This window comes from Cynocephalus volans, chromosome 18 (assembly GCF_027409185.1).
Source record: "Cynocephalus volans isolate mCynVol1 chromosome 18, mCynVol1.pri, whole genome shotgun sequence".
Taxonomy (NCBI): Eukaryota; Metazoa; Chordata; class Mammalia; order Dermoptera; family Cynocephalidae; genus Cynocephalus; species Cynocephalus volans.
The window spans coordinates 18320533-18335344 of NC_084477.1; the positions used below are offsets into that span (position 1 = coordinate 18320533).

General features: G+C 48.7%; 2 protein-coding genes across 2 annotated transcripts in view; both read left to right on the top strand.

Annotated features, from left to right (window-relative positions):
• Positions 1 to 5996, top strand: part of NUP133 (nucleoporin 133) — a 54848-nt gene extending 48852 nt beyond the window's left edge. Inside the window, exon 26 of the mRNA XM_063082748.1 lies at positions 5154 to 5996. Coding sequence (XP_062938818.1) covers positions 5154 to 5290 — 137 coding nt within the window. The 3' untranslated portion in view covers positions 5291 to 5996. The remainder of the gene's footprint in view (positions 1 to 5153) is intronic.
• A 4766-nt stretch (positions 5997 to 10762) lies between these two features.
• On the top strand, positions 10763 to 13835 carry ACTA1 (actin alpha 1, skeletal muscle). Its single transcript, XM_063082749.1, has 7 exons — positions 10763 to 10859; positions 11613 to 11753; positions 11861 to 12185; positions 12286 to 12447; positions 12516 to 12707; positions 13290 to 13471; positions 13573 to 13835. The coding sequence occupies exons 2-7, from the start codon at positions 11625 to 11627 to the stop codon at positions 13714 to 13716; spliced, it is 1134 nt and encodes a 377-aa protein (XP_062938819.1). The 5' UTR covers positions 10763 to 10859; positions 11613 to 11624; the 3' UTR covers positions 13717 to 13835.
• Positions 13836 to 14812: the final 977 nt, after the last annotated feature.

Below are 14812 nucleotides of genomic sequence, written 5' to 3' on the forward strand. Positions count from 1 at the left end.
GTTGAATTTTGTCAAATGCTTGTTCAGCGTCTGTAGAGATGATTGTATGGTTTTTATCTTTGCTTTTATTGATGTGGTGTATCATAGTTATTGATTTGCGTGTGTTGAACCACCCTTGCATCCCTGGGATGAATCCCACTTGATCATGGTGGATAATTTGTGTGTGTGTTGCTGTATTCTGTTAGCTAGTATTTTATCGAGGATTTTTGCATCTATATTCATCAAGGATATTGGGCTGTAGTTTTCTATTTTTGATGTCTCTTTGTCTGGTTTTGGTATCAGGGTGATGTTTGCTTCATTGGGAGAATGGTCTCTGTTTCAATCTTTTGGAATAGTTTGTAGAGAATTGGTATCAGTTTCTCTTTGAAGGTTTGGTAGAACTCTGCAGTGAACCCATCCGGTCCTGGGCTTTTCTTTGTTGGGAGCCTTCTGATGACAGCTTCAATCTCTTTTATTGTTATTGGTCTGTTCAGATTTTCTGTATCTTTTTGGCTCAGTTTTGGTAGTTTGTATGTGTCCAGAAATTTATCTGTTTCCTCCAGATTTTCAAATTTGTTGGCATATAGTTGTTTATAGTATTCTCTAATGATTCCTTGTATTTCTGAGGAATCAGTTGTAATACCACCTTTTTCATTTCTAATTTTTGTTTTTTGGGTCTTCTCTCTTTTTTTCTTAGTTAGCCTTGCTAAAGGTTTTTCCATTTTATTTATCTTTTCAAAAAATCAACTTTTTGTTTCATTGATCTTTTTTATTATTTTTCAGGTTTCTATTCATTTAGTTCTGCCCTGATCTTAATTATTTCTTTCTGTCTACTAACTTTGGGTTTGGATTGTTCTTGTTTTACTAGATCTTTAAGGTGAAGTGTTAGGTTATTTGCCATCTTTCCATTCTTCTGAAGTAAGCATTTAATGCTAGATAAATTTCCCCCTTTGTACTGTATCCCGCAGGTTTTGGTATGATGTGTTATTATGTTCATTAGTTTCAAGAAATTTTTTGATTTCCTGTTTAATTTCTTCTTAGACCCAAATGTCATTAAGTAGAATGTTGTTTAGTTTCCATGTATTTGTATAGTTTCCAGAGTTTCGTTTCTTATTGATTTCTAATTTTAATCCATTGTGGTCTGAAAAAATACATGGGATAACTCCAATTTTTTTGAATTTGTTGAGACTTGCTTTGTGACCTAACATGTGGTCTGTCATGGAGAATGTTCCTTGAGCTGATGAGAAGAATAAATATTCTGAGTTGTTGGATGGAATCTTCTGTAGATATCTGCCAAGTCCAATTGGTCTAGTATGTTTTTTAGATCTTGTGTTTCTCTATTGATTTTTTGCCTAGATGATCTGTCCAATGTTGAGAGTGGGGTGTTCAGGTCCCCCACTATTATGGTGTTAGTGTCTATCTCATTCTTTACATCTAACAGTGTTTGCTTTATAAATCTGGCTGCTCTGACATTAGGTGCATATATATTTATGATTGTTATGTCTTCTTGATGGATAGATCCTTTTATCATTTATAGTGGCCTTCTTTATCTCTTTTTATGGCTTTTGGTTTAAAGTCTATTTTGTCAGATATGAGAATAGCTACTCCAGCTCGTTTTTCTTTTCTGTTTGCATGGTAAATCTTTTTCCATCCTTTCACTCTTAGTCTATGTGAGTCTTTATGGGTGAGGTGAGTCTCTTGAAGGCAGCATATAGTTGGGTCCATCTTTTTAATCCAGTCAGTCAGTCTGTGTCTTTTGAGTGGGGAATTTAATCCCTTGACATTTAGAGTTATTATTGAAAGGTGTTGATTTACTCCTAGCATGTTATTGATTTTTGTTTAGCTATCTTAAGTGTCTTTTGTTCCTTTCTTTCTGATTTTCCGTTTGTCTTCTGTATTTGTTGGTTTCTTGGGGTGGTAGATAAACTATTTTTTTCTTTATTGTTAGCATTTTTGTTTTACTGGTAGGTTTTTTTCTTTCTTGAGTGTTCATGGCAGTGATGGTTGTTTTTCAGGAACCAAACCCAGTACTTCCTTGAGAATTTCTTGTGAGGGTGGTCGTGTGGTGGTGAACTCCTGCAGTTTTTGTTTGTCTCAGAAATATACTATTTGTCCTTCATTTCAGAAGGAGAGCCTTGCAGGGTAGAGTATTCTTGGCTGCCAATTTTTGTCCTTTAGTATTTTGAGTATATCATCCCAATCTTTTCTGGCTTTTGGGGTTTGTGATGAAAAGTCTGATGTTAGTCTGATTGGGGCTCCCTTGCAGGTAACTTGCTGCTTTTCTCTTGCGGCTTTAAAGATTCTCTCTTTGTCTTTGAGTTTTGCCAGTTTGACTATAACATGTCTTGGAGAGGATCCTTTTGGGTTGAATATGTTTGGGAATCTTTAGGTCTCCTGAATCTGAAGATCTGTGATTTTCCCTATACCTGGGATGTTTTCTGCTATTATTTCATTGAATATGTTTTCAGTGTCATTTCCTTTTTCCTCCCCTTCTAGAATACCCATGATTCAGATATTTGAGTGCTTAAGATTGTCTGTTATCTCTCTTAGATTTTCTTCAATTTTTAAATTTTTTTCTTTTTTCTGGTTTGCCTCTGTTAATTCAAACAGCCTGTCTTCAAAGTCAGAAATTCTCTCTTCTGCTTGTTCTAGTCTGCTGGTTAGACTCTCTTTTGTGTATTTTATTTTGTGGAATGAATCCTTCAGCTCCACAAGCTCTGCTACATTCTTTTTCAGGGCATTGATTTCTTTGTACATTTCTTCTTTCAGATCCTATATATTTTTTTCTCATTTCATTGTGTTGTCTAACTGAGTTTTCTTGTATCTCATTTAGTTTCCTTAGAATTGTTGCTCTAAATTCCTCATCAGTCATTTCAAGGACTTCCTGTTCTATAGGATCTAGAGCTTGAGAGTTATTATTTTCCTTTGGTGGTGATGTACTTTCTTGATTTTTCATATTTCTGCTATCTTTCCTTTGGTGTCTAGTCATTGTGGCAGGGAGTATCACAGTCCACTAGTTCCACCCTGATGTCTGGCCTGGATCCTGAAGTGACTTCCAATTCTGGGCAGCGGGAACTAGCCTGGGCTGGGGGTCCCGCGGTGCCTGCCTCTTCTGGTGCGGCTGACTCAGGGTGTGTGGACCTGGTGGCTCTCGGGCCTCTCTGGGCAGCGGGGAGTGGCCTGGGCTGGGGGTCCCATGGTGCCTGCCTCTTCCGGTGTGGCTAACTCGGGGCGTGTGGGCCTGGTGGCTCTCAGGCCTCTCTGGGTGGCCAGCACTGGCCTGGGCCGGGGATCCCGTGGCGCCTGCCTTTTCCAGTGTGGCTGACTTGAGGCATGTCTTTTTTCTGTGTTTGGAATTGAAGAAATACCTAGACATGGTCGATCTCTCTGTATTTGTTAGAGGTTTTCTCCAGTAAGCCTAGTAGGTCATTAGAGAGCATTTGGACCCAAATCTGACGCTTTTCCTGAAGTAGGTTCTTGTAAAAGTGCCCCAGAACTGAACTAGTCTAATTAAGTGTCTAGCACTAATATTAAAGGTAACTTTGTAGTTTTTGCTATTCTTAGTAGATTACGAAACATAGATGGAAAACAGGATTGGAAGGTCATAATTTTATGAAAAGAATTACTAAATTTTGACCAAAAGACAAAAACTAGCAGAAAATTTTACATAAATAAAAGTATGTAAATAAAAGATACGTATATTTATTATAACAATAGGCCAAAGACATTTATTTTTGGAGCCTTTTTAATAATATGGCTTCTCTGTGCAATAGTAAATGTTTTTAAGGGACAGATTCTGCAGGTAGAGAGATACACAGAACATCACGTTAGTATATTTCTAAAGGCTTGGATGGCCCAAGAATTAACTTCAGGCTGTGAGATGAATTCATCCTACAGAAATATTTAAATTACCCACATGGTTTGTTTTTATGTGTCATTGAAGTACATTATACGTATAAAACAAAATGCATGAATCCTTACATGGAGTTTAAAATTTTTTCTAATTTGTCACCAACATTTAATAGTTGAGAGTAAGTTCCTACAAGACTTATTTTCTGGCTTCTCTTAAAAATCAAAGATTTGCCTGCACCACACTGAAGTATTTGATTGGCAGCAGTTGGCTGGCACTGGAAAGAGCTGCTGCTTTGGCTGGCAGTTGGCTCTGAGGCCCTGGGGTGCCTCCACTCACGAGTGCTCTGTTGCCCGCTAGGCTTTTGCAGGTGTTGGAGTTTAAATCCCTGCCTTAAAGAAAAGAAATGGACCATCAGATATTAGGTGTAAACAAAAGGCATTTAAAAATGAAAGACAAATATGTTGCTTTTTTAGAGAGTTGATCCTTTAGAAATCTTATATCTTTACAAGTGTAGATACAGTTATACAAAGAAAAAAGTTATTATTGAAAGTGTGTTAATTATAATAAATGCTATATAAATGTTTCAGATTTAGCCTCATAACATTTATTAGCCCAGATTTTTATTATGTAACAATCAAGTACAAAAATGGTCCATTGAGGATTTTTCTAAGAGCAGAATTTGATTTTGAGAACCTTATGGTAATGTAACAAAATATAAAGTATTATTGTCTCATTAATTTAAATTTTTCCTCCAGTTTTGTCAAATGAGAAAATAGTATGTACTTTTTGTAACTGCATAGATCTCAGCTTTCACAATCCATTTAGTTAGGATTCGTTGGCTTCCAGCTCTCTAGATGACATGTGCAGACCAATTCCTCTGCCTATCTAATTTTAGACTCAACTGTAATACAGTCGAGACACTGTAGCGAGCTCTCCTAACAGTGTTTCAACTTAATTATTTCCCCTATTAATTGTTTCAAATGCTTATTTTCAAGTGATTGTTAGTTTGAAACTTCAACATTGAAGGTATGTTTTAAGCTGTGGGAAAACAGGAAAGTATTTCAGATCTTATTAAAGACCTTAAATAGAATGGCTTTTTTGACCACTAGGGGGAAAAGCACTCAAGCAGCCTCTGTGAACAATGTCCCATTGTTAGGCTTGAAAGTGTGTTTCACAGACGGAAGGAATTTAGAAGAGAGTATTTCCCAATAGCAAAGTGATGTTATATTTTAAATAGAAGCACAGGTGTTTCCATCAATCATCTTAACTCATTTGAGAGTTTTATAAAAATAAAAAATGACTTTTTTGTTTGCATTTACAGGCATTCAGCTGAGTGGATACTTACCAGAGGTGAAAGACCTTCTGCAGGCAGATCAGCTTGGGAGCCTAAAGTCCAATTCCTACTTTGAGTTTGTTTTGAAAGCAAATTATGAATATTATGTCCAGGGACAAATGTAACTTTTTCTAAAAATGGTCATTGTTTCTGAAATTTGTATGAGTGCACACTTATAAACATTTTAGACCTTAACTAGAAATTTGTATGATTTTATAACATGTATAGCTGATTTTTTTAAACTTTGTTTAGAAGTAACATAAAATAGTTCCCTAATTATAATTTTGGTTTTCAGTTACATGTTACCGTCTTTCTCCCCTTTTCTCCACCTGAAATCTTATGAGTTGTTCCAGAACTTGCTACCATTGCTTTTTAATTTGGTCCACGGTCGGGAGTTCTTGGCCTGGTTCTGGCTCCTCGAAGGCACAGATCACTTCCACGCTTCAGTTTCTATAACTAAACATTGTAGGACTGCACTGAATTCTCTCCATGACTCTGGATATTGTGCAGCAAAGAGAATCTGCAGTGTTAGGTACCTATTTTGGTTAGGGATAGAAGGAAATATCTAGTAAAATAAATGTCACATTTTGCTGACTTATAATGGTACTATAAAACAAAACACTGGACCTGGCTCATAGGAGTTTGATAACTGATTAACTCATTGAGAACATTTTAAACTTTTCTACATAGATAACAAATGAGTGTTAGGGAAGTATTTTAGTGAATAAAACATTTATGTGGCTTTTAACCTATCTGTAAATCACCATTGATAATAAGCTTATAGTATCAGCCTCGTGTATTTTCAGAGTGGTTTTCACTGGATTCCAGCATCACCACAGTCTGCCTAACTAGTCAGAAGCACGGACGATGCTGGAAACCATTGAGCATTCTCCTGATATGGCAGCTGATGTGGCTGGAGGGTGCTGTTGTCTCAGGGCATCTTTGTCCTGACTGGTGTCTTCAGTCCATTTTTATCTGGCTTTAAATAAAGATCAGAGACTGGACAGGGAGTTGCTGGCACAGCCGTGCTCTGGCCAGTTGAGTGCTCCCTGACCAGCTTGCTCCAGCAGCTGAAAGGTCAAAAGTTAAACATGGTGAAGAAGGTCCGGTTCCTGGTTTCACAAAGTCCAGCCATCGTGCCCTGTCCCCTGCGAGGTTTGGGGCCAGCCCCAGGGTGTGTTTGGAAGAGCAAGTTATGGGAGGAAGGACGTCAGCAGCCTGACTCTTTAGGGCAGCCTCAGGTCCAGGCCGGGAATATGTTGAAGTTGCTGAGAGAAGTTGGGAAGAGCAGCCTGCCAACGGCTGGCAGGAAGTTGTCGAGCGCTCATGTTACAGGTGAGGCTTTGGTTTGACGCAGACACTAACTCGAGTGTCCACTTCTCACCTGTGTGACCCTGTCAGGTCAATGTCCTCTGGGGACACGCAGGCTCCTGCTGCCTTCATGTGCCGCCTGCAAATTTCTTGTCCTTTGTACGTCAGGAGAGCACTGCGGGAAAGCCAAGCTCATCACCCGCTGGGCTCGTGGGTGTGGAAGGGCGGCTGTCGCGGTGTGCGGTGCGGTGCAGTCGTCCTGTTTTGAGGGAGGGAAAGCTGGTTGTCTCCTCTGTCTCTTACAGTCAGTAGCTAGCACCAAAACGGTTGGGTTTTAAAGATTATTTTAACAGTGAAAATGAAATTAAAACTTAGGGTTTTGAATATTCTTCTCTCCTAAATTTTTATTTTTTTATTTTTAAAATTCTTTTGGTGGCTTGCTGGTATAGGAATCAAACCCCGGACCTTGGTGCTATCAGCACCACGTGCTACCAACTTAGCTAACTGGCCAGCCCCGCTCCTAAATTTTTAAAATTGGTTTCACAATGTAGCGTTCATCAGAGAATTATTAATGGTTTTTGTTTAAGTCAAGTGACTGCTGATGACCGTAGAGATGTGTGCATTCTCTGCGGGAAATGTCATTACTGACCTGGAAAAGGTTCCTGTTCACTCCGCCCTCGAGTGCTGCTCTGAGAGTCCCAGCGTGGGGCCCTGACACAAAATGACAGCCAGACTGTTTTGACTGTGAGCAAAGGAGAGGGTCCAGCAGGTGTTTGGAGTGGTGTGTAAGGGTCTGTGCATGTGTGGGGGAATCCGGGGGAGGCGCAGGAAGGGGCCTGCTGGAGTCCTAGTGACGCAGAGCCTGGGGACTTCTGGTTTTAAAGACAACTTTTAAAGATCAGATTATGTTTCTTTCTTTTTTTTCTTTCTTTTTTTTTTTACTTTGGGGTGTGAATCACACTTTTCCTAACAGGCACCGACGAGGGACTGTCTGCAGGTATTGGGGCGTGCAGCTCGGCTCTCACTTGAGGCTGCCACCTCATCACTGCTGTCATAACCCAACACTTGGGCGTTGTGAGGCTGACTACAAAAACATTAACACCAAGGTCACGGTTCGGATCCCATGCAGCCAGCCACCAAAGAAAAATTAGCGTGCCCCACCTACTTCCTCCTGAACATTTCCTCCTGAGAATGCCTGAAGAGAAAGTAACTATATATTCCTGTGGCGAAAAACACCCACTCATTAAATACCAAAATACATTTTAAAAACTAATGATGTATACTTTTTATTAGAAAAAAAAGTACTTCTCTAGATTCTGAAAAAAAAGTTACTACGGAAAATAAACATATTAAAAAGATATGTGGAAGGAATTAGACCCCTGAAATCCCATGAGAAATAACATTCGTTACCATTTTGAAATATACTTTAGGGTGTTTTAGACTGCATATACTATTTTATTGTTACTACATATCTCATGTTGATATTGTGAGCATTTCTCTGTAGCCTTAATCTAGTGTTTCTCGACTTTTTTTTTTTTTCTTCATTATCATCCCTCCTAAGGAGCCTTTTTAGACAGTTTTTCCTACTCACTCCCCACCCCAGTGGAAGTTAACTGCACAGGTCCGCTCTGCATCTTTTTACATGCTGTGGTCTTCAGAGACCACAAATAGTAATATCTAAGTTTTTTTCACTTCCTAAGAACCACTTTTGCCCCCTTTGAGAAGGAATATCTTAAATATTCCTCAAGATTTGAATTTTTGATGCCTGCCTGGCACCACTCCATAGCTACAGTGTAACCAACAGCTCGTGCTTTCTCTGTCTCTTAAAAATTAAAACACGTGGGTTGGTGAACGTGGAAGAGATCCCTTGGGGATCTGTTATGTTTCCAGAAGCAAAACAAGTGTGGCGGAGGAGCAAAAGCTCTGGCCCTGCCTGGCGCCTCCTGTAAAAGGAAGCCACCCACGGGCTGCTGTGGAAAGAACCAAATGAGGAGGACCCACCTGCCTTGTTTACCTGAGGACAGTTAAAAGGATTAACTGAAGCATGGAGTGTTTGACAGGTTCATGCTTAAGCTGATAGGAAACAGTCTAGAGAAGGCCGAGATGGCAGGATTGGGGTGTGGGTGTGTGAGGAGTTGAGAAGTGACACGTGGGCTTGGTGGTGGCAGAGGGCCTGTCGGGGTGTGGAGAGCTGAGGCATGTGCACCTGCACGGTGACAGGACCACTGTCCAGCCTCCCCACGTGGCTGACCTTTGCTTAATGATGGTTCTCAATGCTGTGCAGGCATTGACCGCCCGCTCAGGCGGCAGAGCTGCGGTGCTCCCCAAGAGTCCCCGTACAGAGATGCGCTCTTCTACCCATTCAGCGGGTCTGTTCTCTAAGCCAGCGAGAGCTCAAGACCAGAGTGGGACTGCCACTGCCAGGGGCTGTGTAAACCAGCCCGGTCAGGTGGGCAGAGAGCAGATGTGTGGGCCAGCCTGCCCAGGGTCCACCTGCCCTCCACGGCGTGCTGCACCAGCAGGTGTCCCTCAGCATGTGTTGCACCCAGTCAGCTTTCTGTGTGTTTGGGTCCCACAAACTCGGCTTAGAGAAGCTTGCTGTAGGGAAGCTAAGAGTCCACCGAGCATGAGTTTTGAAAACTATTGACAACCCTGTTCCCCTTTAGACAACAAATTTTTAGGTATCCAGTGAATGACAGTACATCTCTTCCTGCTTTCAGGGCCCAGACTGAAGCTGTTTCCCTTAAATTTTAAGTACAGTACGTTTACCATGTTATTTTTCCTAGCGTCTGCACTACCTGCTGACACAGGAGGACACAGGACACTGAAAGTGAAATATAGTTCTGTCACTTATTCAATCATTGTCCAAAGTTGGGACAGCTATATGTGAAACCACAGGAGTTTAAGACTAACCCTCTATACTCTCTGCGTCGTCCCATCCCAGCCACACTCCTTATGCTTTAATTGACTTTGAACATTTTCAGGGAGAGCCGCTGGGATGGGCTACCCAGGAAGGTTGCATGTGCATCTGCACCCACGACTGCTGCCGAGTGCCACCACCAAATGTGAACTGCCACTATTTGGGGAACACTCAGGCACATCAGAAAATGGGAGATTCCTTTCTGGCTCGCACTGCGTCGCTGATGTACCCCCTTAAAGCACGTCACTGAGCTCACCCTTGGGCTGTCCGCAGCAAGGTTAGAACTGTGCTTGTCCCTCCTCCAAAATATTTGAGACAGGCAGCAACTGGATCACCTCCCCTGACCCCACCGCACCTTACCATAAGTGGATCCAAATCCTAGAAAATGTGAAAGGCATATCCCCATATGTCAGTGGTATAAATAGACCCTGCAGCAGGCTCGGAGGTGGTGGCTCTCCAAGGTGCACTGGGGAGCAGCCTGGCCCTGGCAGGCATCATCCTCTAAATATAAAGATGAAGCTGTTCAGCCCTTGCGGGAGGAAAAACCACCACCTACCCATCCCGAGTGGAGGCTGTAAGCCCTGTCCCCTCTGTGGGAGGAAGGACGGGCAAAGCCCCATCTAGTGAGAGCCCCTCACTGTCCCCACCTCCACGCCCTCCACTTTTAGCTACTTGTGGGTGGCGACCCTCGTCTTTCCGCTCCATGGAAGGATGACACACGGTGAGGCCACCAAGGAGGTGGGGGCGGGTGCTCAGCCCCCGGCCCGCCATAACCGGGCCCTCTCCCCGCCCCCAACCCTCCACCCTTCCTCCCGCCGCCTGTCGCCTGTCGTCTGCCCCAGGACAGCTGCGAGTCCCGCCTGTGGTGGGGGAGGGCCCGTCCCCAGGCAGCAACCGGATGGGGGTGACAAGGGGGAATGGAGTTGACGGCCCAGGGGCAAGTGCTCCTGGTCCCCCCAAGGCCACCGCTGCACTCGGCTCCCTCCCCTGAGCAGAAGAATGAGGAGGACCGGCTCCCTCCCCTGAGCAGAAGAATGAGGAGGACCGGGTGGGACGTGGGAGGCCGGAGGGTGCAGGGGCAGCCCCCGGGCAGGTGCAGCTTCCCGGGTGCACGTGGGGACCCTCGCCCCTCCCCATCCCCTCCGGCAGGCAACCGGGCTGTGTCGCAGGGGCAGGCTGGTGACACTCCATATACGGCCCTGGCCGCGCTACCTGGGCCTGGGCCAGCCCGCTCCTTCTTTGGTCAGTGCAGGGGACCCGGGCGGGGGCCCAGGCCGCAGCCCGGCCGAGGGAGGGGGCTGTGGTGCCCAACACCCAAATATGGCTCGAGAAGGGCAGCGACGTCCCTGCGGGGCACTGCAGAGGGAGCGCCCACGGGCTATATAAGACCTGAGCGCGGGACGCACGGCCACTGCAGCAGACAGCACTGGTGACTCCCACTTCCCCCCCGGCGAGCAGCCCAGGTAGGGCAGGAGTGGGGAGAGGACAGGGGGACAGGGCAAGCCAAAGGACTCAGGCAGAGCCCAGCCGGCTGCCCGTCAGCCCCAGGCCAGTGCCCTGCGCTGGGCCTCGTGGCTGGAGAGGGGACTGTGAGACACAGTCTCTGCAAACCTCTCTGAATTTACCTACAGTCCCTTTGGGCAGCTCTACCTGGCATTTAGAATGTGCCCGGGAAGGTGAACGTTTGCTTCGGTCACGCCGATGGCTGCTCCCTTCTAACCGTGCTAGAGCTGGGGACAGCAAGGGCCACTACTGGCTGGGCTCAGCGACAGGGGACTCTGAGTCTGAAATGTCACAGGAGTCTGGAACAGGCCATTTCTCCCTGGATGGAGGAGCCAAAGACCTTTCGTGGGCTCCCCTCTTACCTTCACACTCTTAACCACTACTTGACAAATGAGACCATCCAGGCACAGGAAGGAAGGGCACTAGTGCCTGGCTCTTGGAGCAGGTGGCCTGCAGCAAAGGCAAAGAGGTCTGGGTACAATGTCCCCCTGGGTACCCGGGTCAAGGACTTTTCAGTGTGGTCTCTCAACACTGGCACATCGTACCCTGATCCCAGAGGCGAAGCTCTGGTGGGACCCTCTGGCGTCTCCCCTGGCTGGAAGCATGGCTGGGGGCTGGGGACTGTGGGTGTCCCTAGGACCTGGGGCTCCCCTCCGCCGCTGAGGTTTCTGGGCTGAGCACTGGGCATCTCCATGGTTTTCCTGTCCTGGCAGAAACCAGACACCATGTGCGACGAAGACGAGACCACCGCCCTTGTGTGCGACAATGGCTCCGGCCTGGTGAAAGCCGGCTTCGCCGGTGACGATGCCCCTAGGGCCGTGTTCCCGTCCATCGTGGGCCGCCCTCGCCACCAGGTCAGCCACCCGTCCCCAGAGGGAGCCGGACCGGGTTCCCTGCATAGTCCGGCCCCACGGCACCTGGAGCCGCGGTAGGTAACACTCATGGTGTCCCCGCTCTGCAGGGCGTCATGGTGGGTATGGGTCAGAAAGACTCCTACGTGGGCGATGAGGCTCAGAGCAAGAGAGGTATCCTGACCCTGAAGTACCCCATCGAGCACGGCATCATCACCAACTGGGATGACATGGAGAAGATCTGGCACCACACCTTCTACAACGAGCTGCGCGTGGCCCCCGAGGAGCACCCCACCCTGCTCACCGAGGCCCCCCTCAACCCCAAGGCCAACCGTGAGAAGATGACCCAGATCATGTTTGAGACCTTCAACGTGCCCGCCATGTACGTGGCCATCCAGGCCGTGCTGTCCCTGTATGCCTCCGGCCGTACCACCGGTGAGTGCCACCTGGCCCCCCAGCGCCGCCCTGTGCCCTGCCCCGCGCCACCCTGAGCTCCCACCCACCCGGCACTCACTGGCTGCCCTGCCTGGCGCAGGCATCGTGCTGGACTCTGGCGACGGCGTCACCCACAATGTGCCCATCTATGAGGGCTACGCGCTGCCACATGCCATCATGCGTCTGGACCTGGCCGGCCGCGACCTCACCGACTACCTGATGAAGATCCTCACCGAGCGGGGCTACTCCTTCGTGACCACAGGTGCGCGGCGCCCCGGGGGGAGGGCCAGGGCCGGGCCCTCAGGGACTAAGACCTGTTGCCCCCCGCAGCTGAGCGTGAGATCGTGCGCGACATCAAGGAGAAGCTGTGCTACGTGGCCCTGGACTTTGAGAACGAGATGGCCACAGCCGCCTCCTCCTCCTCCCTGGAGAAGAGCTACGAGCTGCCCGATGGGCAGGTGATCACCATCGGCAACGAGCGCTTCCGCTGCCCCGAGACGCTCTTCCAGCCCTCCTTCATAGGTGAGCGCAGTCGCCAGCCCCGGCCCGCTGTCCCCGCTGTCCCTGCTGTCCCCACCAGCCCCTGCATCGCTGTCCCTGCTGTCCCCACCAGCCCCCCGCATCGCTGTCCCCACTGTCCCCACCAGCCCCTGGCCCACTGTCTCCACTGTCCCTGCTGTCCTCACCAGCCCCTGCATCGCTGTCCCCGCTGTCCCGCTGTCCCCACCAGCCCCCACATCGCTGTCCCCCCTGTTCCTGCTGTCCCCACCAGGCCCTGGCCCCTCTGTTCCCACTGTCCCTGCTGTCCCCACCAGCCCCCCTTATCGCTGTCTCCACTGTCCCCGCTGTCCCCACCAGGCCCTGGCCCACTGTCTCCACTGTCCCTGCTGTCCCCACCAGCCCCCGCATCACTGTCCCCGCTGTCCCCACTGTCCCCACCAGCCCCCCGCATCGCTGTCTCCATTGTCCCCGCCAGTCCCTCCCCCCACTGTCCCCACTGTCCCTGTCAGCCCCCGGCCCTGTCAGCCCCTGGCCCTGCAAGCCTCCAGCCCTGTCCCTGCTGTCCCTGCCGCCCTGCTGTTGCTCACGCTGCCCCTCCCTCAGGCATGGAGTCTGCGGGCATCCATGAGACCACCTACAACAGCATCATGAAGTGCGACATCGACATCAGGAAGGACCTGTACGCCAACAATGTCATGTCGGGGGGCACCACCATGTACCCCGGGATTGCTGACCGCATGCAGAAGGAGATCACCGCGCTGGCCCCCAGCACCATGAAGATCAAGGTGGGCACAGGCCCAGCCCGGAGGCCACAGGGTGGGCTGCAGGGCAGGGGGTGCCCCCACGCCCTGACGCCCCCACTCACTGACGCCCCACTGCCCTGCAGATCATCGCCCCGCCCGAGCGCAAGTACTCGGTGTGGATCGGCGGCTCCATCCTGGCGTCGCTGTCCACGTTCCAGCAGATGTGGATCACCAAGCAGGAGTACGACGAGGCCGGCCCGTCCATCGTGCACCGCAAGTGCTTCTAGAGCCGCCCGCCGGGCCGCGCACACGCGCTGCCAGGCACAGCTCGCGTGCTCCTGCTCCAGCAGAGCCCCGTGGAGGGGAGTGGGAGGGCATGGCAGCATTAAAGTCATCGTGCTGCGAGGCCTCCGCGTCCCGTCCTGGTCATTTGGGGGCCGAGGGAGAGGGGCCGTGCCCTGGAGGTGGTCTTCAGGCCCCTCATCGTCCCTCTGCTTTGCGTCCTTCCTCGGTGGGGACTGTCGCCAGGGCGGAGGCCCTGGGCGCTGGTCGTGGTGCTGGGCCTGGTGACGCTCCAGAGAAGTGCCGCGCTCTGCACTCACTCAGTGAGCCGCTAAGGGCAGTGATGACAGTCACAGTCTCTTCACACTGGAAGTCCCTGGCCTCATCCAGGAGCCGGGGGTGGGTGAGGGAGCGGCCCTTCCAGGAGCGGCTGCGGGCGAGGGGGCAGCACGCGGGGACAGTGGTCTGGGTGGTGGCTGAGGCTGGCGCTGGAAGAGGAGGAGGCACAAGCGGGACGAGGGCCCCCCAAAAAATATATTAGCAGAGTTCGAATTTGTACAGCAAAGCACGATGCCCACTTTACATGTACCCACTTTCCTGCATTTCCTAGTCAAGATTCCTAGAGTAGTGGCCCCTGAATAAAGGATTCTGCCTCCGAGAAGGTAGCAGGCTCAATCAGAAGTAATTCCTGGGTACACTTGAGGTGCAGCTCTGTCACGTGCCACGTGGTGACACGTTTTCTCCCCCCGTTCTGGCCTATTTATTGAAAAGCTTCAGAGATCTTTGAGGCCTCTAAGGTAGTGACGCTGCCAAATCCAGATATCAGGAAAACTGACAGCTCAACAAATAAAACATATGATACCGTGTCCTCTGAAAAATGCGTGCTATTGCCCCACCCAGGGAAGATAAATGAAAAAATGGGTTAAACTCTAGCGTTTCAGAGGAATCCAGCTTCTCTGATAATACAAAACTCACACAGGCACATCTGAGCAAACCCAACACGTGCACAGCTGGATAGTCCACGGATCCAGCAGCCCTGTAAAATGTCAGTGTCATGTAAGTGCGCTGCTTGTCACGTTAAACGTTTTTAACTAGAACCCC

Bases quoted from the DNA above. Each gene is read 5' to 3' on its own strand.
- ACTA1 (XM_063082749.1), top strand. From the start codon at position 11,625: ATGTGCGACGAAGACGAGACCACCGCCCTTGTGTGCGACAATGGCTCC. The intron at 12,448-12,515 runs GTGCGCGGCGCC...TGCCCCCCGCAG, and splicing joins CTACTCCTTCGTGACCACAG to CTGAGCGTGAGATCGTGCGC. The intron at 12,708-13,289 runs GTGAGCGCAGTC...CCCCTCCCTCAG, and splicing joins CTTCCAGCCCTCCTTCATAG to GCATGGAGTCTGCGGGCATC.